This window comes from Scophthalmus maximus, chromosome 8 (genome assembly GCF_022379125.1).
Source record: "Scophthalmus maximus strain ysfricsl-2021 chromosome 8, ASM2237912v1, whole genome shotgun sequence".
Lineage (NCBI taxonomy): Eukaryota > Metazoa > Chordata > Actinopteri > Pleuronectiformes > Scophthalmidae > Scophthalmus > Scophthalmus maximus.
In genome coordinates this window covers 22,184,106-22,209,542 of record NC_061522.1, presented here as the reverse complement: position 1 = coordinate 22,209,542, position 25,437 = coordinate 22,184,106, and the positions used below count along the sequence as shown (strand labels likewise).

The window sequence follows — 25,437 nt, the reverse complement described above, 5'->3', positions numbered from 1 at the left end:
AATCAAATACAGTGTTCTCCATACAGTGACTAGACTGTGACGGCCCACCATAGTCTAATTTGTTGTGCCATAGACTCATAGCAAACTATTTTTATACTTCTCATAGCAATATAAAAGATCTCTAGCGGTATGTTCACACTGAACGCAACGCGAATTATGCATGCAAATTTAGATTACACGCAAAGTCATTGCAACTACGCAAATGTGTGTTGCACCGTTGCTTCAGCAGTGACGCTGAATGATTAATCGTTTTCAAATCGAAATCTCGATTTCTGACGCTCCAAAAAATGGATCGAATTGCGCTCCAAGGAACTATCTGAAGTCTACATGAGTCACGTGACGTGCAACATTTTGGACTTTCGTTGTCACAACTCTCATTTACAGGTGCTGGTAGAGATTATAATTAGAGTCTTGATTGTGCAGATTGGGAGCACCTGGTGACTCCGCCCGAACTCTGGCACACCTGCAGGCAATCACACAAGAAAGAGAGGAAATGTTCAAAGGGAGACATTAATGTAATTAATGTAAAACAGGTGACATATTATGCTCATATTCAGTTTCATACTTTTAATTTGGGTGACCACTTGAAAAGGGTTACATGCTCTAATGTTCAGAAAAGGGATCAGTGTTCTCAAACTGTCCATTCCTGCAGCTCCCCTTTTCACCCTATGTCTAAAACGCCTGGATTTCTTTCAGCCCCCCCCGTCTGCTCTGATTGGTCAGCTGGCCCAGTCTGTTTTGATTGGTCAACCGATTTCAAAATGTGTAGGAAATGTCATGCCCCTTCAGCAGAAAAGTGGAGATTCTCAGATTGCAGGCAGGGTTGCCAACAAAAGAATCCCACTGCAGTGGGTCGGTTGGTGATAAAAAAAAAATTAGGAGGGCGCACTTGGTTTTTTGTTTTTTTTGGGGGGGGTCAAACATACAGAAAGCAGAACTTCAGAGCTCAGCAAAAAAAAAAACACTTGCAATTGTATCAACTCCAGAAAGCAGAGCTCGGAGGAGAATCTTGAAGAAACCAATTAGAGAACAGCCTCAGGTCACATGCTTGCCTTAAGTTGAAGGACGCACATACACACTCATTTGTCTGGTGCCCTAACGGTAGTTACGTATTGTAACACCAGATTCTATGAGTATAGCCGCAGCTGCTGAGGCGCTTACTACTAGCTGGGCACATCGTATGAGTGAACTATTTTAATTTCATAAATATTTTGGTGTTTAAAGGTGGGGTAGGTGTTTTTTTGGAGAAGTCATATTACTTTAAACTCTCGTAACATACTGATAACGATGAATACATTGAATGATCTGACACTGAAACAATCCTCATCTGTTGCCGTGGCAGGACTGTAAAAACCACGTCCAATCAGAAAGTTCGGTCCGAAGAAACTGATTGGACGAACCAGCTTTCCCTCTGCCTGCGTGCACTCATCTCGTTCACTATACATGTGGGCGCGTGACCTACATGGAAAAGAAACGGAGCAGAGGCTACAGCTAGAGCTACAGAGCTATAGCTAGCAGACGAGTTGCTACACAACTCAGGTGTTTTCTTTCTTGTGAATAAGCCATGAAAAGTCAGTTAGCGATGTTGTGCTCCTCCCATGGCTTCCTACTCCGATGCAGTCCGGTAGCAGTGTGCGTTCATGTGTTATGGGGGGATTTTCTAAATTGCCTACCCTGCCTTTAAGTATATATTTATTTTTCTGGAATTTTGAAGGTGACGGCACCCCTGCGCCCTTTATTAACAAGCTGCCACTGTCCCACTGTGACATCAGAGTGAGAGAAATCTGAACCAGTTGTTCAGAACCAGGCTTTAGGGTTTAGCCAGCTCACAAAAGGCACAGGGTGACCTTTTTTCACAGTTTGTGGGCCGGCAGGCTCCACAGATACACACATTTATGTGCACAAGCACTGGAAAAGCGATTTTTTTTTTTGCATAATATGTCATCTTTAAAGGTTCTGTTTTGGTATGCCTTATGATGCTGTCTTAATGTGTGGGTGTGTGTGAAATTTGTAATAGTTGAGTGTAAAGAACACACACTGCAACACTTTTGGCTGTTGCTTAACTGGCCCACAGAGACACAGTCCATATTTCCAATGTATTTGAACAATCTGGGCCTAAACCTTGCTCGACTCGTGGCTTTCTTCCCGAACAGTGATGAGACAAAGACATGTCTCATCACTGTTCAAATGTTTGGCTTGTGTGCTGCATATCCATATATCAGTAGCTCGGTTGTTTACTCTCAAGGCTGAAGCCTGACCATGAATGAAACACACCTTTCACCCCTCCTCTCAGAAACCACCATTTTTTTTTACATTTGTTCTCATTGACCTTCTATAGAGGCAACAATCGTGCTTTAGTAGCAGCAGCAGATTAAAAAAGGGAAGAAAAAAATTACATTAAATATATTTATCTTTTCCCTTTACAAAGCCCTTGTGTGTGTGAGACAGTAGTACCAGATTAAAAGCTCATCCATTATTGATAAATGTTGGATGTTACGCCGTGTGTCTCTACATCGCATGGAGAGAGGGGGTAGAAAGAAGAGGGAGAAAAGAGATTACAGGAGAGCAGTAGAGAAGATGCAGAGAGGGAGCAATACAGCATCCTACTGTAAGCAGCTTAGCAGCTGAACTAAGATGCTCTTAGCTGACAACTGCACGAGTGTGAGCCGTAACTCTTGCATTCAAAGAAAGAAAGTGGTGCAGGTGGAGGTGGAGAAAAATGGACAGCTTGGTTAGACTGCCAAATTTAATCATGAGACTAAGGCCTTTAGTTAGATGACAGTGTTATTCAGCATCATCTGTGGCCATAAAATGCAAAGTAAGCAGTTACTAAAAAGGTGTGGCTGATTGTTGAGATGTTTGTCCATGTACAAGTACTATAAACTATTGATATTTTATACCTCATCATAGTAAACATAATAAAGTTTTTGGATGACAAATGAAGCTTCGCGTTAGTTCATGCAGGACACGGTAGTCATACACCCCAGTCATAATCGTCTGACAGCCCACTGATTGAACAATTGCCGTGCTTTAGTGCTAACATGTAATATTATCAAATATCAAATATTAAAAAATCAACGTGTTGCTTGGGCCCACTCTTGTATACCCGTGGGGGGATATCTGCATTGCGCTCCCTGTCTTGGCCTAGCATGCGGCTGGCTAGATACAGGGAGCTTTATTGAGAATAGAACCATCAGCGCCAAGTCTAACTGTATTTCCATTTGTTGCAATAAATGGTTAAATCTATGACGAGAGTGTTCCTGACTGAATGGTACATAGACTGCATTCATGTAACAACCACTGAAAGTGCTGTGCACTATAAATCACTTATGCATAACCTATTCTCATAAACATTCCTACAGAGTTAATAGCACATATAACAAATGCGGCAGGAGATGTTCACAGTCAGAAACATTCCAACAGGAACATTTCCTGAACATTCTGTGGTGTCTGGGTAGAGCAGCAGGAGGCAGGACATGACGATAATTCTGCTGCAAGCAGCTTTTTTTTTCACAGTCATCAACACGCCCACTTCGCTCACTGTAAACTTTCCAGAGATTTTCTTGCTGTACGTATTCTCACATGCACTCACTTGTACATTTTCCAGAAATTATTATATGGGGGAAAAGGGAACATTCTGCCCTCTCAGCGACACATCCGCTGAGGAAACAACTCTGGTCATTGGGGACTTTTGAGGAACGTGAAGTTAGCGAAACCAGCGACCATTGTCAAATGTATCCCTGGGGCCAGACCAGGCGACTTTGAATCCTATTTAAGGTCCTATGGTAAATTATTATTCACGTCAACAGTAACGACACCCGATTACACCAATCGGAGATCACAAAGGTGAATATTGATTCGGTGTGTACTTATGCAAAAGCCATGTATAACTCTGTAGATTTCTCTGGACCCCTGCCTAACTTGAAAAGTTATGACATGTATAGCCGCATATCATCACTAAACTGCTGGTTGTAGAGGTGTTGTCCAGATAACAATGTGGGCTTCACAACTGGCACACCTTTTGGAGAATTCCTCGTCTGATGCGGGGAGATGGCATTCATCCTACTTTGGATGGTGCAGCTGTCATTTCTAGAAACATGACTCAGTTACCTAGACGATCAAACCGCTCCATTTCAGAGTTGGGACCAGGAAGCAGAGTTGCAGTCTTACACGCTTCTCTGCGCTTCTATTACAGCGGTCGCCCCCACAATACCCAATAGAAAGTGTTTCTGACCCCAACCACTCCAGCTATCTAAACCAAAAGGTGTGATTCAGACAAACCTTATAAAGATCAACAAAAATCCTATAAATTAACCTAAAAATAGAACAATAAAATGTGGATTATTAAATATTGGGTCACTCCCATCTAAATCTTTGTTAGTGAAAGATCTGATAACTGATCATCACATTGATTAATTTTATATGACTGAAACCTGGCTACAGTCAGAAGAATATGTTAGTTTAAATGAATCAACACTTCCCTCTTATAATAATACTCATATTCCTCGGACCACAGGCCAAGGAGGAGGGTTAGCAGCAATTTTCCAATCAGACTTATTGCTCAACCCTCGACCTAAACATAGTTTTAACTCATTTGAAAGCCTAACTCTTAGCATCATACACCCAAGCTGGAAATGTCAAAAATCTGTTATTCTAGTCATTGTATATCGACCACCAGGCCCTTACTCTGAATTTTTATCATAAATTTCCGACTTTTTATCTGAGTTGGTGCTTAGCACAGATAAAGTCATTACAGTGGGTGATTTTAACATTCATGTGGATGTTGCCAACGACAGTCTGAGTTCTGCCTGTAATTCGCTAATAGACACAATTGGTTTTATTCAACATGTAAACAAACCCACTCAATGTTTAATCACACCCTATTTCTTCAAAACCCTCTGTCCGATCACTACTTAGTTACATTTGAATTCTCGATTATTAACTTTACTGAATTTGGAGTGTCTTTCAGAAAACTCTGTAAGTAAATTCAAGGAAAAGATTCCATCGTTATTTACTCCGCTGCCATGTGTTGATACAGTGCAGGATAGTTATTAAAACTTTACTCCCACACAAATTGATGATTTTGTTGATAGTGTAGCATCCTCACTACGTTCCACAATCGACACCGTCACCCCTCTGAAAAAGAAGACAGTCAAACAGGAGAATAGCTTCTTGGTTTAATGAACAAACACTTTAAAACAGACGTCAATTTCAATTCAATTCAATTCAATTCAATTGAATTTTCAATTCAAAGTATATAACATATAACATGCGTCAATATTAAACCCAACAAATCCCACAATGAGCAAGCGACACGTCACGTAGGTTAGAAAGGAATGGAGTTCCAATTTCATTTTTTCATTTTCAGTTATGTTACTATTTACACAGAAATAGCTTGAAGATTTTCATACAGGATTTAGAAAACATCATAGCACAGAAACAGCACTGCTGAAGGTTACAAACGACCTTCTCATGGCCTCAGACAGTGGACATGTTTCTATTCTCGTCCTATTAGATCTTAGTGCTGTATTTGATACAATTGATCACAAGATTCTATTACATAGGCTAGAACACATTATGATTAAGGGAGTAGCACCAGAATGGTTTTAATCTTACTTATCTGATAGATTTCAGTTTGTTAACGTTAACAACAAATCTTCCAAAAGTTGGAAGGTTCTGTACTGGGACAGATACTTTTCACTTTATCAATGCTTCCTTTAGGCAATATTATAAGAAAACACCTCATAAATGTCCATTGCTACACATATGATCAGATAAAACATTATCTGATCATATAGTTACCTTGGATGGTATAAATTTGGCCTCCAGCTCTACTGTGAGGAACCTTGGATATATCTTTGACCGGGGACATGTCCTCCGGCTCGCACATAATACAAGTCTCTAGGACAGCCTGCTTTCACCTGCGCAGTATCAAGAACATTAGAAGCATCCCATCTCAAAAGGAAGCCCAAAGACTAGTCCGTGCATTTGTCACTTCTAAACTGGACTACTGTTATTCATTACTGTTAACCAGTTAATCCAAAATGCTGCATCACGAGTTCTAACGGGAATTAGAAAAAGAGATCATATTTCTCCAGTGTTAGCATCTCTGCTTTGGCTTCCTGTAAAATTCAGAAAAAAATTCAAAATCCTGCTCCTTACCCACAAAGCCCTTAATAATCAAGCTCCATAATATCTTACAGAGCTCATAGTTCCATATTATCCCAATAGATCACTTCACCTCTGTAAACTCAGGACTACTTGTGGTTCCCAGAGTCAGTAAAAGTAGAATGGGAGTCAGAGCTTTCAGCCACCAGCCTCCTCTCCTCTGGAACCAGCTCCCAGTTTGTGTCAGGGAGGCAGACACCCTGTCTACATTTAAAGTTAGACTTAAAACCTTCCTCTTTGATAAAGCTTATAGTTAGAGCTGCTCAGGTGTACTAAACCATTTTGTTGTAATGCTGCTATAGGCCTTTTATCATAAGCATCCCCCCCCCCCCCTCTTTTTGCCCCCATGTATTTACATTACATGTCACTAACTCTGTTTTCCCTCTCTCCTACTGTATCTCTGACTCCAGAGCTGCAGGATCCAAACCGGTCATTATTATTATTATTATTATTATTATTATTATTATTATTATTATTATTATTATTATTTAATAACATCATGCCCTTTATAAGTCAGTATTATTTTCCGAAATTGATATTGATACTATACTATTGATTTGATACCATAAGCTTCTTCTCTTAAGGTGACAGTAACATGCTTAACTATTAGACCTAAGGTACTATCACTCATTCTAGACTAAGCATGGACATGAACATGTCGCATTGTAACTTGGCTCCCACAGGGTGTTACACAGTTATGTTTCCCATTAAATAGTGATTCCCAATTAAAATATGGGTCTAGTACCTTCAATGATACCGAACAGTATGTAAATTATGGCATTAAGCAGACGTGTCAATGAATAGTTAATGTTTTTATGGCTAAAAATGTTCATTTGACAGGAAAAACAAGAACAGTGTGTCAGAACACAAAAAATAGGCACATTATACGGCAATCTCTGTAAATGTAAGATACTTCTTATACAATTGTCTGATAAAGTGTTCCACTGCCAAAATATTACTTTTCATGTGCAAAAGCTAGTAAATAATGTAGAAATAGTTCAAAACCAAAATGTATGTTTTTTGTCATAGAAACCGCATCTTAGTTGGCGCTCTGCTATAAAGGAGGGATTTTTTTTTTGCAATTTTGCAACTCTCAGTGATTGTAGGGTTTCAGAAGACTTGTGCATCTTTGACTATTCAAATTCAGATTAAAAAGTCCACTCATTCCATTCTCATTTCTGCTGTAAATACCTGCTCCTCAGTCTTTCCACATGACCTGAAATCACAAAATAAAAAAGCATATTTTGAAATACTCTGTATTCAATTAACACATACCAGCACATGTTCTATAGGCAATGCATATAATAATGCAAAACAATAAATCCTATGTACTCCTTTATAACGTGTATTTCAGGATTAGGATAAGAGGTGTGAGGGGAGGGGGCAAGGAGAGCACAATTTAAATGTAATCTGGAGAGAGCATCAGTCTTCTGCACCCACAGCCCAATGCCCCGAAGACTGGCATCACCATACATCTCGTATACAGTATTTTCTTCCATGAATTCACCTCAGACTTTCAAACAGCAATGTTTTGTCTGTTTCTCTCTGCCATTGGTTTTTTTCACATAGGACAGGGTGGACAGAATAAACGGTATTGAATGTACACTGGTATGAATCTGTCTTATGGTATGAAGTTTGACTATACTGTGCTGACCGGTAGAGCCCTCATGAGTCGGGAAGGACAACCAGAGTGCAGTGGCATTTTACACGGCCATTTCTCTGTCTACTTTCATTAAATAGCCTAAAAATGACACCAGTCTGCTATATTATAACCATAAAGACCTTTACACACATCAGACGGCTTGCATATAACACAACTCAGACAGACATTTCTCAGACGGAGACGGAGAGGGAAGCTCTGCAGTGTTTACAATGTATAAATTAGCCTAGCACCTAGAGTACCTCTCCTGCTTATAGCTTAATCCGACAGAATGTTTTAAGCCTTACATTGTTGAAACACAGTGGCTAATATTAGTAACAAGAGCAAAGTAATCGGACTGCTGAGTCACCAGTAGGGATGCATCGGAATTGTTCGCTGACCGAATAATTTTTACAGAACAATGTTTTTAATTAAGCCATCAAATAGCTGCGAGCGTGGAATGCGGTGCACATGCACATGTCGGCAGTCTGGAAGCAGTGAAAATATCAGAGAATGACGCAAAAATACCTAATGATCTGCCCGTGACATTCACCGCAAACCAGCGGGGCAGCTAGTTAGCGGTGGTAACACTAATGTGTCTTCTAACCAAAGAGGCTGAAACGGACCACGGAGTGAAAGTGAAACTAAAAGTGCACGCATGAGAATAGTCCAGGCTGAGTTGGACTTGGGAAAATGGCTCGGTGATGTGAAGCATACCACAGGCGATGGGGTAGAGAGAAAAAAGGCTGCGCACACCCTCGCAGTCTGACGTGTCCGAGGGGAGTGGGGGGATCCAGGTGTTTTATTTTGTTCTAATTTATTAATTTTAAGTTATATTGTGCTTTGCTGGTATAATGTCTGCTGGAATGTAAAGAAAATTTTATAAATATTAATAAATTGTACTTTTCCTTTAAAATCATGACAAAAAAGTAAAATGCACATTGAGGCTATTTAATTTATGCAATGGTGAAAAATTTGGCAAAGGAAAACATTGTTCGGTTATTCGGTATTCAGCCTTTGTCGTCAGTACACCTCTTTCTCCGCGCTGCCTCCGAAACGTGACAGTAAATGACAGCATAATGCAGTAAAGACTCACACTGAGCTGAAATAGAAACACTGCTGCAACACAGGTCTTTCTGCTTAAAGGGTAGGTGATTTTGAAAATCGTCGCAAAATCCGACTCGCTTCCTTCAGACCTCTGTCCCAAGCCCCACCCCCTCAAAACACGCACCGCTGCCTCAGTCTGAGTCTGACTGCGTCGGAGGAGGAAGACACGAGCGGAGCACAACATGCTAACTGACTGCTCGTGGCTCATTCACAAGTAAGAAAACACCGGACATTATCATAATATAAACGTAAATAATGAGCATGGCTATTGTTGGTGAGCAAGCTAACATGTTTTTGGGAAATATCATTGAAAATAGAGTCCTGATGCAGTAAGTTGTTGCTGGCTAGTTAGCAACAGGCTGCCGCAGGCTAAGCTAAAACATAAACATGGTTAGAAGTTCTACACAGACGTTTGTTGTTAGTTTATATTTTTAAACTTCAGCACATTTCAGCCATATTGTGACGATAAGACAGCTGCAGCACCTTCAGAGCTTTCTGCCCTTTTTTGTTACTGTCTGTGACACAATGAAGGTGAATGTTGTACAGGACTCATAACATGTTGTTTAGCACGTCAGAGCTTCCACGATGAGTGTTGTTAGCTCAGACTGAGTTTACTCCAGACTTTGTTCAATGTATCTAATCATACATTGAATCATTTATCATGTATCTGATCTAATCATGTGTTACTGTACAGGCCAGAACTCGAGGACTGAGCTTGGAGCAGTGACGTGACACGAGCCTGCTTCACTTACTATACCTCACATCAGCAGATGCTGCTCCACCAGGCCGTCCCGTTGCATGACATGGAAAGAAAGTGCTGTGGGCAACTTCATGACTCCCGTATCCAGGCTGCCACATATAGAGGTTTACATTGTGCACACAGTATTTTGTGCAATACCAATGTTTATTTATGTTCTGCATAACCTGCTCTATATTGTAGGAATAAAAATCTTTTAAATGTTCAAGGCCTTTTCCTTATACTCAGCATAAACAATCTAACCATTACATTTACCTCTTTACAAGCTGCACAAATAATGAGAAGACAATGTGTCATGACACCTGTTTATTTTTTTGGAACATCATACAATATTCCAAATATGTATTATAATATTAGCATAAAAACATATGTACAACAATGTCTGCACAGGGTTTCCTAGCTCTAGTGTCAAAGCTGGTCTGTCGGCTGACGGGTCAGACTGTGCTGTCGTCGACTCTTTAGGAAGTGTTCCTGTAGAAAGAATATCACAATAATAGATCAACATTACTGTAAAAGACTGACAACACTACAGCAGCATTATCTGCAGTGTCAAACACTGTTTTCTGTGTCACCTTTTGTGGGAGACAAGTACAATTGATTTAGTGATTTATTGGTGGACCAGCTCTTTCATATATATTTGTGTTATGACTGTTTAGATAAATATTGAAGATCATAACAAGTAGTTCTGAGGTTCAGGATCTGTAAAAAAAAAAAAAATTAAACAACCCACCTGGCATAAATGAATTTTTTACAACATTGCCATATGGATTTTAAAGTAGCTTTTGTACACAAGTATGTTAGCAATTCATGCTCAACCTACAGTATCATAAGCCGACTCACCTGGTCCTCTGCTGACCTGCTTCTCTAGCAGGTCAGCAGGGGATTGTCTGGTCTCGGTGCTCTGGTCCGTGGCTGAGAACATAAACATAAACCGCTTTCACCCGAATGAAGCAGAAAATTACCTTTCACCCTCTTCTCCTCCCGGAGTTGACGCCAGCGGTGAAGAGCCACACGATGTTTACTCTGTTCACTCCTCCTGTAGTCTCCAACCTCTTTGTGTCCGTTGTCGTCTCTACTGCTCTGTCTGTTGTCGGTCATCATTTCCAGTAGATCACCTCAGGATACACATCAGATCCACTCTGGATTTTTTTAATATGAAAGTATAATTTAATATAAATCACTCACTGTAGGTTAGTATAAGGGTGCTTATCTTCATGATGTATGATCCATGAATCACTGTGAGTTAGCAGCAAAACATACAATGTACCACTTGCCCCCAAACTAAAATACGAACGATATCAAACAACCACAGATCCTGATAATACTATCTTTCTAAAATTGATTCATGCAGCAATCCCTAATTCTACAAACAACTCCTTATGGTCTCACCTTGTAGTGGTCAAAGTCTAACAGGCATGACAATGGCACAAGAAGCCAGTGTCCAGGGCTGCCTGCCTCCTCAGCTTTGTGTGCATCAGCTTCTCTGTGTGTTGTGTCTGCTTCTCTGGCAATGGCATGCCATATGTCTAATGGAGCAAGGTACATTGCAAAATAAGAAACACAAATAGCAATGTATATATTAGTCACTTCTGCACCTTCAAAGTGTTCTCAAATACCTGAACAATAGAAGATTTCAGTGCTAAAAGTGGGACCCGCTAGCAAACCACATCTCAGCCAACAGCTAAGATGCAGCAACAAATAGTGAAATAAGCACATAAAAAACAATAGAGAACATTTCTATTCATCAACAGTATTTTTTAAACCAATTCATTTTTTTTTAACATTGTGAAAATTAGTATCCATTATCTCTACTTAACAATTAGATAAAAGATGACCAGTGCAGTGACTTAGGACATTAGTTTGGGAAATGGCATCAGGGCTCAGATGGGCCAGTACAGCATTCTGATTTATCCACTCTGTGATTTTATATTGTGAAAATAAAGTATGAATTACAACATGTTAACACAACAAACATTAAAATGAGATACTCGACTATTTAGCCGAGTTTCTTACCACTTCCATAAACACACCTTGCTCTCTTCGGGTGTTGCGCTAAGACTGTCATTATGTCCTTAACCTTCACTAGCGTGACCAGTCAGCGGACTGCCGGGAGGTGGGCTTAAGCTTTGATTGGAATTAGAATTTTTTGGCTGTTGACCAAGCTTATCAACAAAACACTTTCTTCTTACCAGTTTAAACCATTTTAAAATTTGCATTTGTAATATTTAATTAAAGTTCATTTCAGGGGAAACCGAAATTTACATTTAATCATTCTGGGCTACATATTTTTACATATAGAACTCATCATCTGAACATCCCCGCCGAGACCCTGGCCGTTTCTCAATGTCCGTTCTTCTCTGTACTTGCGTTCTGGTGCTCTTGTGAAACGCCATCAGTCACGGCCAAAGTACTGTTCACAAAGAACGCATCAAGCCAAGAACAGTCCAAATGCCCGGATGTTGTTCTCGCTCCGGCCCCTTTACAGAGGAAGCATCAGAGTTCACTTGTGCCTACTTGGGAGAGCCAATATCCCAGAATGCTTTTCCGCGACAACCAGCGGCAGCGACAGGGAAGGAGAAACGTCTCAACTGTAAGTTAAAACTTTTGAAATAAATCTGTTGTTGTGTACCGAAATGTACTATACAGATGTTTTGAGGCGAGAATATAGTTGTTTTGACTTCATATCTGTGGTAAATTTTTCAAGTTAGAGCCTATTTAAACATTTGCTCTGACATTATATGAGTCATTTAGAGGCCTTGTCGAACGTCCAGATGAACGGGCGGTCAGCGCTCACAGTGCCTGCCGAGAGCAGCCTCATCTCGGCAAGTTCTTGCGGAAGATCCTGCTGGCTCTGCCATGCTTCAACAGGAGCTATTTTTCCGTTTTGGGTAAATCCAACGATCGGTCCAACGGTCTCAGACCTTAAAGGTATTATTTGCTCTAATATTTTTGGCTGAGGGCAAAATTAACGTTAGTAGTTTTAGATGTTTATTTAATTAGAGAAGCTGCGGGGAGACAGAGAGAGAGGAGGAGAGGGAGAGAGAGCAGAGCTGTACCTGTCTCTGTCTGACACACTTGTAAATAAGTTGTAAATAAATACTGTTCATGATCTTATTTAAAGTTCATTCTTTAAAGCAGTGGTGTATTATATGATGTGTACATACATTTGCAACCAAATAAAAGAAATCACAAAGTTCTATAATTTAGTGATATACATTGTATTTACAACAACGCAGTTACATTTAAATTAGTCAGATCAAGAAAAAAGAACATTACAAGAAATTAACATATACGACCAATGTACACATATAAGTAATCATATATTTATCTATGCTGGTTGAGCATGGACACATGACAAATGTCATACAGCATCAGAGATTATAAAAGTTTACTTTATTGTCTGGCATGTTGATCCAAAATCTTTGAATTTGTGTTCATCTGTTCTATTTATGCATCAATTTATCTCTTGACATCTAAACTATGTTGTTTAGATGTCAGGTCCTTCTCATCAGCTTCTGCGTTCTGGGTCCGGGCCTTCCTCCTCCTCCTCGTCAAGGTTATCACCTGCTGCCACAGAAGTGTTGTGGAGGATGCAGCAGGCACCAGTCACCTTCAGGGTGGACAGAGGTCCGATCTCCAGGGCTCACAAGATGTTGCACCAGTAGGTTTTCAGGATACCAAAGGTGAGCTCAGTGATGCTTCTGGTTTTTGAATGGTGCCTGTTGCACCGGGCTTGAACTTGGCCTGCTAATTCAAATTCATGTATTAAATTTTTACTCTATTTCAAAGTCACCAAAGTAATAATCTGCTTTGTCTCATGTGTCTGTGTTTATTGACACAGAGGATGTTCTACCTTCTACAGACTGGAAGTTTGGTGTCATGATGACAACCTGAAGCTACAGACACAGATATCCTAGATTTCCCAAGGTATCAGCTGGTGGATGCAGCACCTGTTGGTACATGTGGGATCTGCAGAGAACCAGTGCATCATGTACTGATCCTGGATTGCCAATTTAAACATCTAGAAATGTGCCCTTGACATCAGAGACACAGTATTGCAGCACTGAGGGGAGAGATTTCTGTTGATGTATTGTCTCTTCTGTGAATCTTTAGGAGGAAGAATCCTGATGTGGCACTAGCAACATGGCAGAACGCGTCATGGCCAGCAAGGCGAGCAGCAAGCCTCCACCTCCTCCATCTCCTCCATCTCCTCTGGTCTGATGAAATGAGTCCCTCTGTGAAGGAGGGTCATCATTTTATCCACAACAGCATGCTTGAAGGTTTCACGTCAGCTCTAGAAAAAAACAACTCAGCAAAGACTAAAATGATCATTTAGATGTGCACGTGACGTTTTTGAAAATTTTAGTGTTATTTATCTATGTTGTTATTATATGTATTGCTTAGTTGTGTCTTTAGTATTTTATACATATTCATTCAACTATTTTATATTTATAACTATATAAATTGTCTGAAATGAATTGTTGATATCTACCAGAATTACATTTCCCTCTAACACCTGACCTGTGTGGTCAGGTGTCTGCTTGAGATATCTTTTATGCTTGATAGACAGCGTAATCGCTCAGGTTCTGAGTCAAAAAGTATAGATACTGTACGTTATAAATGACTAATGATGTGTGTGACACAGATGAGGTACAGGTACCTCTTACATTAATATATATTAATGTTTGTGCACCTAATTTTACTAGGCCTGTTTGAGTTGCAAGTAGACAAACAACAGGAGGTACGTATGTGGAATGTAAGCTAATCTATTTCAATATTTTACATTATTAAACTACCAAACCTCTGTACCTGTCAGTTTATTAGGTACACTTAGATAAACCTGAAGTAATACAGCAGTCCTGGAATAAATGTTAACCTCAGCAAGTTTTTTATATTATGCTTTTTATGTGATCAGTTTTTGAGTGTTAGGTAATCCCAAATGAAAGAAATATTAGAAACACCTCTCAGTAAAACTCAGTACAGCAGAATGGCAGTGATTTTGATGTTGTGGCTGATGGGGATTGTAAACAGTGTGTGTCTGTGTGTATACACATATATGCTATATGTAGATAGATATATATTTGCATTGAAAAGAAATGCTTTACTACTATATAAATATATATCATATAATATTAGTATTAACAAAAACAAAAAATAACAATTTAAACCAGCTCTTGAAGCAAAATATTAACGGCAGAACACGAACCAAACTAACGAATACCTAGTGAAGAAGTTAGGAAAAAGAAATGGATACAAGAGGAAGGCCTGCTAAGAAGGAAAACGCAAATACCGTGTACACCGAAAAGACGGAGGGAAAAAAGGGGACCTTGCTAGACTAGAGACAAATGTGGGGAACTTGTGGAAAGAACAGCTTCACTAGAGCAACAAACAGTGAAGGTGGAATAAAGGCTGGGAGACACAGAAGACGAGACAACATGATGGGAAAGAACAGTTACCTTTCTACTTCACCAAGAGGCAGAGTTGTCCGCGAAGTGTGATGACTTGGAGGCAAGGTCTAGGCGTAACAATATAAGGATACATCGAATACCGGAGGGCTCTGAGAAAAACGATACTATAGGATTTGTGACTGACTTTATTCATTCAACAGTGTGATGCGGACGCCAGTGAAGTGGCGGTCCGCATTGAAAGAGCCCACCGCTTGCTGACTGCCAAACAGAAAGAAAATACAGACCCCCCTGCGAACGATTATTATATATATATATATATATATATTCGCTTCCTAGACTACCAGGTGAAAGACGAAGAGGAGGCAGTGAGACTACAGAGGGTGGTGGGGCAAGGCAGCTGGATCACCGCGACAGGACAGAGGGAGAAGAGGAGGTAGCCGCACATCACGGAAGCGGACCTGCAAGCCCTCATCAAGTAAACACGAACAGTCTGCCGAAGATGATAAACATGGAGTATAAATGGAGCTGGCTAAAGGTACAATACTACTGATATAATCAAACAGAAATATTGGGGGGTTTTTTTAGACCGAATTAGCTGCTCATTTGGAGTAAATAGCAACTTTATATAACAACTGAGAAGTTGCAAATACACATACTGTGATTCCCCGGAGAGATTCTGTCACCACTCTTCTGTTACGGGACTTTTGGGAGTCACATTGTTCTTTTGTTCTTGTATATTAGTTCTGAATGAGTTTGTTCGTTTTTTGATGTGCTAATTTTTGCACAGCCGTTTTGGTTAATAAGAGATGCAATGTTAAAGGGTTCCAGCTTAAATAAATATGAATAGGTTAAATCTTGTATCTTATAATGTCCATGGGCTGAATCATCCCATCAAGAGGAAGAAGATACTGAACCAACTGAGAAAACTACAATGTTCAATTGCTCTACTAAAGGAAACACATTTGACTGAGAGTGAATATACAAAATTGATACGGGAATGGGTAAACCAAGTGTTACACGGCTCATTTGGGGGGAAAAAGAGGCGTAACTATACTAATAAATAAATCTGCCATTCTCTGAAAAAAAAGTGATAAAAGATAATATGGGAAGATACATTATGGTAGTGGGCTCCATAGGAGATATGAGCATATATATACTAAATGTTTATGCACCAAATGAAGAAAACGAGACATTCTTTAAGAATATAGCCTATTACGCTAACGATAGATATGGGTAATGAATCTTTTTTTAAATATTGGAGACTGAATGTGTCACTTCTATCGGACGAGGGGGTGGTAGCAAAAATAAAACAACACTTAAAGGAATACTTTCAAATGCATCAATTTTATGGGATGGGGGACAAGCAGTTGTAAGAGGAAAGATAATAGAAATATCATCTTGGTTGAGAAACGCTCCGTTAAAGTAACAAAAAAATCTTACAGAATAAAATTTGAGAACTAGAGTCAGAACTTAAAAAAACATCGGACAACTCCACATTCCTTGAACTGAAGAAAACCAGGTTTAAATTAGATGAATTACTAACATGTAAAGCAGAAGGAGCTCTACGTTTTAGAAATCAAAGATACTATGAGGTGGGAAATAGAGCGAGCCGGTTATTGGCATTTCAACTTAGAAAGGCCCAAACAAATAGGACATTTTCTTTGAGCATAAAAATATTTCTATATGCAGATGATATATTAACATGTATGTGTCCTCAACTATACCAGCTCTTTTAAACAATCTGAATGAAAATGGAGAAATATCAGGTTATTTGACCAATAAATCAAAATCAGTAGCCATGATGCTTTCAGGCAAATATCCTACAGAATTAGAGGGACAGTTTAATTTTAAATGGACTAATAAAGGGTTTAGATATCTGGGTATTATCATTACTCCTATAATCTCACAGTTATTTGAAGTGAACTATGGATTATTGATCGCAGAATTTAAGAGGGATTTGATTGGGTGGGAGGTATACCCCTGTCATTGGTAGAATTGAGAGAATGAACATTGTACCAAGACTGCTGTTTTTGTTCCAGTCATTGCCAATTATGGTCTCTAGCTCCCAGAGTCAGTCATATCTAAATAAATTTGGCAAAATAAAAAAAGCAAGAATTGAATACAAAATACTTCTTTGCACAAAAGAGAAGGTAGGGTTAAATTTACAGAACCTAAAAATTGACTATTGGGCAGCACAACTTAGAGCTATTATTATGTGGATAACTAAGGAGAACGATACATTGTGGGTGGGAATGGGGCAAACTCCATGTGTCCAAATGTGCCTTCCATTTTTGAATGAAAAATGCAGAAGGGAATTGGAGCCTGAAATGAATGGATCAGGGCAACGATGAAAGAATGGTCAATAGTACAAAATAATTTTAAAATGTCAAATTCGATTTGCAGGGCCACCAAAATAGCAGTGAATTCGGATTTTCCAACATCTACGATGGATGCCCGGTATAAGAAATGGACAGATAGGGGGTTAAGTTATATTGCACAAATCTTTAATGGACAAACTATGAAAACTTTTTAACAACTTAGGAAGGAATTCAACATGCCAGCCCATGACTTCTACAAATTCCTGCAAATAAGACATTACCTTCAGACCCACAAGGAGTGGGAAAGTATTTGCAGAACACCATCCAAACTAGAGGAACTGTTAATGTCATTTACGGAGGGGGAATCAAAAAAGGGATTAATTTCAAAAATGTACAAAGCACTACAACATGAAAGTAGTTATGTCAACATGGAGCTTAAGGAAAAATGGGAACTGAAAACCAATATATAATATCAGATGAAGACTGGGAAGAAACATTTAAAGCAAGACATAAACTAACTAACAGCCCAATTAGGAGAGAGTTTGATTGGAAGGTGAGGATGCGTTATTTTAACACTCCATCCATTACAGCAGCTACATATACAGTGTATTCACAAAGTATTAAGACCCCTTTACTTTTTTCACATTTTGTTATGCTGCAGCCTTGTGTTCAAATCATTTCAATCAACTTTTTCCTCATCAATAATATCCCATGATGACAAAGCAGTTTTCAGACCCTTTACTCAGTACTTAGTTAAGGCACCTTTTGGCAACCATTACAGCCACGAGTCTTTAGGGGTATGACCCGACAAGCTTTGGCACACATGGATCTGAGGATTTTCTTCTCTTCAGATCCTCTCAAGCTATGTCAGGCTGGATGGGGACAGTCAGTGGATAGCAGTTTTCAAATCAGAGTTCTGAAAAACACAAACATATTGCCTAATTACAACTAACAATGGGTTAAATATATTTACAGTTTGATAGTTTATCAAAGCTGTGTACAAGGGGTGCACATTTGAAGGTCCGGAGAGACGTAAGCACTTCTTTGAATTGATGCTGGTCTGGCTGTAAAACCAGTGCGTACCCTGCCCCAACTGTCTGTTATATACATACCATCTACGTATGACAGACTCTAATTCGTGTAATATATATGTTTGCATTTCAAGGCCAATGCCATGTCATTACAGCACTGCCACTGTATCACCACGCTCCAAAAATATAGTCCAGAGTGTCTCTTTCAGACAAAGGCGAAGTGTACAGTCTAATAGCGTGTGGCAGGAATGATTTCTGATAAGAACGGGAATCAATAAGCAGAATTAGGAATTGGTTAAAATTCAAACCATACCCATCCCTAGGACAGATACAGCAAGGGGAGATAATCAAGAGAAAGGTAGATCCAGTTAAATTTAAGTTTGATAGATTTTACAGTTTAAAAGAACATTTGCCATGTAACGTTATTCTCTATTGATATTCTTCCGACAGCTGGTTTACAATGCGTGCACCACATTTAAAATATTTTTTGGGGGTGAGCGGGGTGGGATCTACGGATCGGAACAGAAACCCAGTATTTAAAGTGCACAAAGCTAAATTATGAAAGACCACAGTACCAATAAGCTCTGACCTTATCGGTGCTGCCAACAGTATTAAAGAAATTAATTAATTTGTCTATGATGAATTTGCGCTATTCCCAATCCTGAGTCTCTGTGTCAGAGCCTTCGCTATGGAGGGGGCGTGGCCAGCTCTCACAGCCCGACACAGACACTCACCTGCTCCGTGTGACGATGGCAGAGAGTGAAAGTCTGGTTGTACTTCACCAAAATCAAAGGTGAAACAAAGTCTAACAATTTCTTGATCTGTCAGAACATTTTAAAGTGATTTTGTGAATGAAGCCCCTTGTTATTCTACAGCATTAAAAAAGCCCTACTCTCCTACTACAGATTTCTTTTTCTGTGAAGATGCATAGGATCATAGAGTTGTGGATTTGCAGATATTTGCTTACATTCGTAGAGTTGTTCGATCCCAGCTTCCACTAGTCCACGTGCCGTTGTGTCCTTGGGCAAGACATTTATTGGTCTATATTACTAGAAAAGCGCTACATAAATACAGTCCATTTACCATGATGTAAGTTGACAATTTACGGAAATGGGAATTTACTGTATTTGTACAGATTCAAAATATCATTTCAAACACAATTCTAGGTAATATTGTACAGATTTTTCATGATCAGGATAAAAAAATAAATGTAAAATTACCGAAATCAGTTACCATTCAAGATGTTTTATGTAAACACGGCATTGTTCTAATATCAACTCCATTAATTAATTTAACATTCAGACTTTTAATAAATCAAACTCGTGGTGACCACCCCTCCTCTGTCTCTCAGCATTGAATAAGTGTGCTCCCAATTGGGTTAAATGTAGGACTGGGCAAAAAAATCGATTCATCAATACATTGCAATATATTTTTTGCCAATTTAATATCGATTAAGAAAATCTATAAATCTATTATTTCCATTGTAATGAAACCCCACACCTGTGGGGGGCATTGTGGGTGCCGCTGTAGTGTGATTCGTATTGTACAGAGGCCCTTCTCGACCAAACAACTTCTGTTTGTTTTTTTTAAATGGCGACAGAAATGGGTAGTCATGGTTTCCTCTGTGTTCATTTTGCAGCGGCGGACAGAGTAGGGTTACTGTGTACCTGTGAGAAAAAGTAGGGATAACCAGTCGAAAGTCTGACTGTATTTTAACAGAGAAAGCGGCGACAAGTGTAGTAAATGCGGGGCGTTTATTAGCTGCAAGTCGAGTCGCATCTCGAATCTGGAAACATTTAGGGCAGCACAACATTGATTTGGAGCAGTGTAGCTACGGTGTTTGATATCCTGCAGGCTGAGTGCGATTGTGACAGCCTGCTGATCAGCAACAGCTCCTCCAGTAAAGATCTTTAACATGCAGTTAGATGCTGTGCACTGAGGACCTTTAGTTATCACATTCTGCCCCTATGATGACTTATTTTCCTTGAATTTTACTTTTAAATAGATAGATAGATAGATAGATAGATTAACTTTATTGGCCTGCCCCCGCTGCTGAAAAAAATCTTGAGAGGAAAAACTGAATCTACATGTGCACATCTAGTAACTACAAATTAATCATTCTGTTCTGAACCAATACAATTTCACAAATATCAAAATGTATTCTAATGAATTATTTGGGTATTTTTGTCATCTAAACATATTACTCAAATTTAATTGAATTGTGAGGTTCTTGAAAATACCCAGCCCAAGTTAAATGGTAGCTGAATGTTGATGCATACAGGGTGTGTGCATGCCTGTGTGTGTATTGTTTTGTGTTTAAACAGTGTGACTCTTGCACTGAGCTATTTTTGGAAATGTTCCCTGTTGTCCCAATTGACAAACACACGTATACACAGTGTAATTTCAGGATCATCAAGCTTTACCTTGGCATTTCAAAGCCCCTGTTTATTCACCCCAGTAGAGATACACGCATATACATACATAGTTGTGTAATATTTAAATGAGAAAATTGCACTTTTAATGATAATGGCATGCGCGCACACACACACACACACACACACACACACACACACACAGTGCTCATGCTGTTTGACGAGTAAGCCTGTTTGTTTACTTGTTACTCTTTGAGAAAGTCGACAACCTGGTTTGACCTGGATGCTATGGTCTTGCTGTGATCGCTTTTTCAGAATATTATGTTTTTAATTACTGTGGAATATCTATTAGTTTTGAATATTTTATTTAAACCCTTAAAATTGTTTATAGTATGTTTAATCCAGGTTCATGAATGACTCAGCATCATGTGGGATCAGAAAAAACAAAAGTTTAATCAAATGAGTATTTCTACCATCAACAGAACTGACTGAAAACCATTCCTTCTTTGTGGAGCAGTTTATACTACAGCTGTTAATAATACAAAGTACTATTAGTTAGCCTTGGACTCAGACGAATTCTGGGAGCTCATTTAAATTTGCTGCCAGAATAAGGTCTGGATCCCCTCCGTTGGGAATTGATTTTCCCCGGCAGAAAACTCGCCGGTCCAATCACAACTGATTGTATTATAATAGACGGGGTTTATACCAAAAATCCAATGGGGAGCGACTTTTGAAAACAACCAAGGATGCCCCTGATCTACCAGCCTTTGACTAAAAGTACCCAATATCTTAAAATTTCTGCTCTTGTCTGTTGACACTTTCGCTTCGCTCAACAGACGTCATACGATTCATCTGCGTCCGTTGGTAACGGATCTTGGAAATTGAAAATGAACTGAGTAGTCCCAGAATAATATGTATTTGAGTATTAGTATTAGTAGTATTAATTACTACTACTACTGCTTCTACTATTCCGCAGGTAGAACTAACAGGTGGGCGGTGGGTGGCATGTCCTCAAGCTCTCACTCAGGAACCACCGTCCACTTCTCAAAATATGGTTACTTCTGGTAAAAAATAAAACAAAAAACAAGATGGCGCTGGCCAAAATGCCAAAATCAAGGCATCACAGTGAGTCAACACATTGTAAACGATGTAGAGCCTCAGTACAGTGCACCGCCAAGACCCAACAGTGCTCTTATAATGTGATAAAAAAAATTGCACACAGATGTCAGTCCCCTCACCCGCAGCAGAGAATACCTGCTCAGATGTTGGTTTTTTTTACTGTTTAACTTGTAGTATTAATTGGTTACAATTGTTATTGTTGGTTTACATATAGTATTATGAACATCTATGGTACTTTTGTTGCCAAAATGTCTGTACAACTGATTGAGTATAGTATGGACAGAAAATAGTCTCATAAAGGTCACAAATGTGTATCACATGATCTAAGAGCGAAAGATTAGAGTTACAAATGCTTACAATGATTTGTGCGTAACTTTGTGTTCTCACAAATGTGTGTTCAAATCCACACACAAATACAAAGCAATCTGTGCACAAGTAACTTTACAGATCTGTTTGCTTTCCAAGAGCTTCCTGTAACTACAAATGTCTAAAAAAACATGAGTGACATTTGTAGATCTCCTGATACGCACGAATCAGCGTACTGTGGACTTTCGAGACAGTTTTTCCGCAGGCAGCTCCGAAAAGATTCACAAATGTGTGCTGCGTTTAAGTGTAATAATTGCATTTATTTTATACTGTATGTGTTCTAATGGAGGGGTGACGAGCTATTCTGTCTATTTCAAACATATTTCCCACTTTGAAATAACGCATTCACCGACAGCCCGGATGTCCCAGTTTTCCACCAGCACTTAAATGCAGCACATATTTGTGAATCTTTCTGGAGCTGCCTGCAGAAAAACTGTGTCAAAAGTGCACATGCGCTTGTACGCTGATTTGTGCATATCAGGAGATCTACAAATGTCACACACGTTTTTTTAGACATTTGTACTCACAGGAAGCTGTTGGAAAGTGAACATATTAGATCTGTAAAGATACGTGTGCACAGATTGCTCTGTATTTGTGTGTGGATTTGAACACGCATTTGTGAGTACCCAAAGTTATGCACAAATAATTGTACGCCTTTGTAACTCTTATCCTTCACTTGTTGATCATGTGATACAGATTTGTGACTTTTATGAGACTATTTTCTCTCCATAGTATAGTGTTAGTGTTGTATGTGTAACGATACAATTTAAAGATTAAAAGAATATTAGAAATAAGCTGTCACAGTACAGTTTATGTTTTGAATTGCTGTGTTTGTTTAATGTACATATTTAATTACTTGTGTTTCAGCTGTGTACTATGGATGTTTAGCAGGATATCTGTACATATTGTGATACACATGTACTGACATTTGTGCTTGTTCTGTGAGGTTGCTTTCATAATTGCATCATTACACACATGAGTTGAAGAAAGTTTGTGTCCGCCTTCTTTCATACAAACACCCACCTTCTCTGGGCTTTTACATTTACAGGTTTCCCCTCAGGGATAAAATGTCCAAAGCCATCAACAGTAAATACTTGAGTCAGAGTTGTGCTTTACATCAGTTGACAGGGGTGGAAGGAATGCTTACGTCCTTCTGTGAAAATGTCACACATTATTACTTGTATTCTGTGTTTTGTCTGTGTGTTAGTGTGGGTCAGTGTAAGGAGGTGGACAATGCCGCGAGGACACGACAGGTGCCGATGTCTCCCTCTGATTTTCTCGACAAACTGATGGGAAGGACATCTGGATATGATGCAAGGATAAGACCAAACTTTAAAGGTACCCACCATCTGTGGAAAGAAAGAATGTGGAAAGATTGTGTAAACACTGTGTAACAACGAGACAATGCTGTTACAGTTTAGGAAACGTTTTTATGAAGTCCCCTGAACCCTAACCCCATCCCCCTCAGGATGAAGAGTGGCATGTTCTAAGATTTAATATAAAAAAGGAAGGAATACATACTGGACAGTATTTAGTACTGTTCAGTATTTAGCAAATGTGCAATGTATCCCCTAAGGCTGTACTAATGAAACACTAAGGCCAGAACGTAAAAACTAAATTAACTTCAAGAAACAAGTGTTTTTATAATTGAGTGGCTTATTAATTAAATGTTCCTTTTTGTGTTTTGTTGTATTCATATTATATCCATCTGATCATTTTTTCTCTCCCTCTGCAGGTCCTCCAGTCAATGTTTCCTGCAACATTTTCATCAACAGCTTTGGCTCCATTGCTGAAACCACCATGGTGAGTAGTAGAGCTCCTGCATGGATTTAAGGTTTTCCAATTTCATTACAGAAACGTTCCTTCATCACAAGGCATTCTTAAAGGTGAATTCAAACATGACGTACATACATATCCAATGAAACTAAATCAATTAGTTACTAGTACAATACAACACGCAAGGGTCAACTACTCACAATCAAAGTGCCATTGCTTGGCGTTGGATGGGCTGGGCAGAAGTGCACATTACCTGATTCACACATTATTGTTTTCAATTTTAGATCAGTAGAAATATGCATATTATCTATCACATTTTTATGAATTGTATTTCACATTTGCTTCACTGTTTGCTGTGGTGAAGTTTGAATTTGGGTATTAGTTCCTCCCTTTGCACAGCCTCAGGTCTTCATGACATCAAGTCTATCTTGGAAAATTTCCTTTGAGGTTCTACTCCATGTTTACATGACTGCATCACATAATTTATGTTGATTTGTCAGCTGCACATTCAATCTTCTGTCCTACCACGTCTCAGAAGGTGTTGTACCGGGTTCACATATGGTGACTGGGGAGGACACTGGTTTAACTGACATTTTCATAAAACCAGTTTGAGACTTTTACTTTGTGACACGGAACATTATCCAGGTGCAATTATCCATTAGAAGATGGTGACTGATGATCATAAAGGTATGAACATGGTCAACAAACCATACTCAGTCTTTGACATTCAAACCATAACTGTGTTACGTTAAGTTCCTTTGTTTTTAAAATGGACCCTGAAATGCATACTCAGGGGGCATATGGTAGGAACAGGTTTTAATGAAGATATAGTGGGACAAGCAGGGGCAGACAGATGAGCGCTTGGGCTGGCGTGAAGATGAAGCGACACAGGAAACACAGAGGAGCGAGCAAGCTGACAACCGGATCCTGAACACAAGGTAAAGCTGGTAAGGAGTAATCACAAGAAAATACAACATTGATCTATCACAAAAAACTCTGACCAAACAAACAACCACTGAGTCAGCTGAATAATCCTGCTCCAGGTGTGATGAACAAGGCCATACCTAAAAGCAGGGTGCGATTTGCCGGGGGGATGTGTGGGATTTCAACCCTTCTGGTCTACATGTCCCCACCTCTGCTGAATTATTTTTATCCCCGTCGGAGACTAAATGTATCCCCCCTCAAAGTGATCAATGCAACTTCACCAATAGAAATGTTTAAACTAAGTAAAGAGCTGTTACATTAGATAGATAGATAGATAGTTACTTTATTTATCCCAAACTGGAAAATTCTGGTGTAATAGCAGCACGTTTCACACAGCACACTTACATACAAATATATACAATATCTACACAAATAAATGTAAAATATGCAAG

At 39.2% G+C, this 25,437-nt stretch overlaps 1 protein-coding gene across 2 annotated transcripts in view; it reads left to right on the top strand.

Moving 5' to 3' along the window:
- glra3 (glycine receptor, alpha 3) overlaps positions 1-25,437 on the top strand; it is a 103,946-nt gene that overhangs the window by 21,890 nt on the left and 56,619 nt on the right. For both annotated transcript variants that reach the window (XM_035637910.2, XM_035637908.2), the window contains exons 2-3: positions 23,493-23,623; positions 24,021-24,088. In XM_035637910.2, the coding sequence (XP_035493803.1) occupies positions 23,493-23,623; positions 24,021-24,088 (199 nt within the window). The remainder of the gene's footprint in view (positions 1-23,492; positions 23,624-24,020; positions 24,089-25,437) is intronic.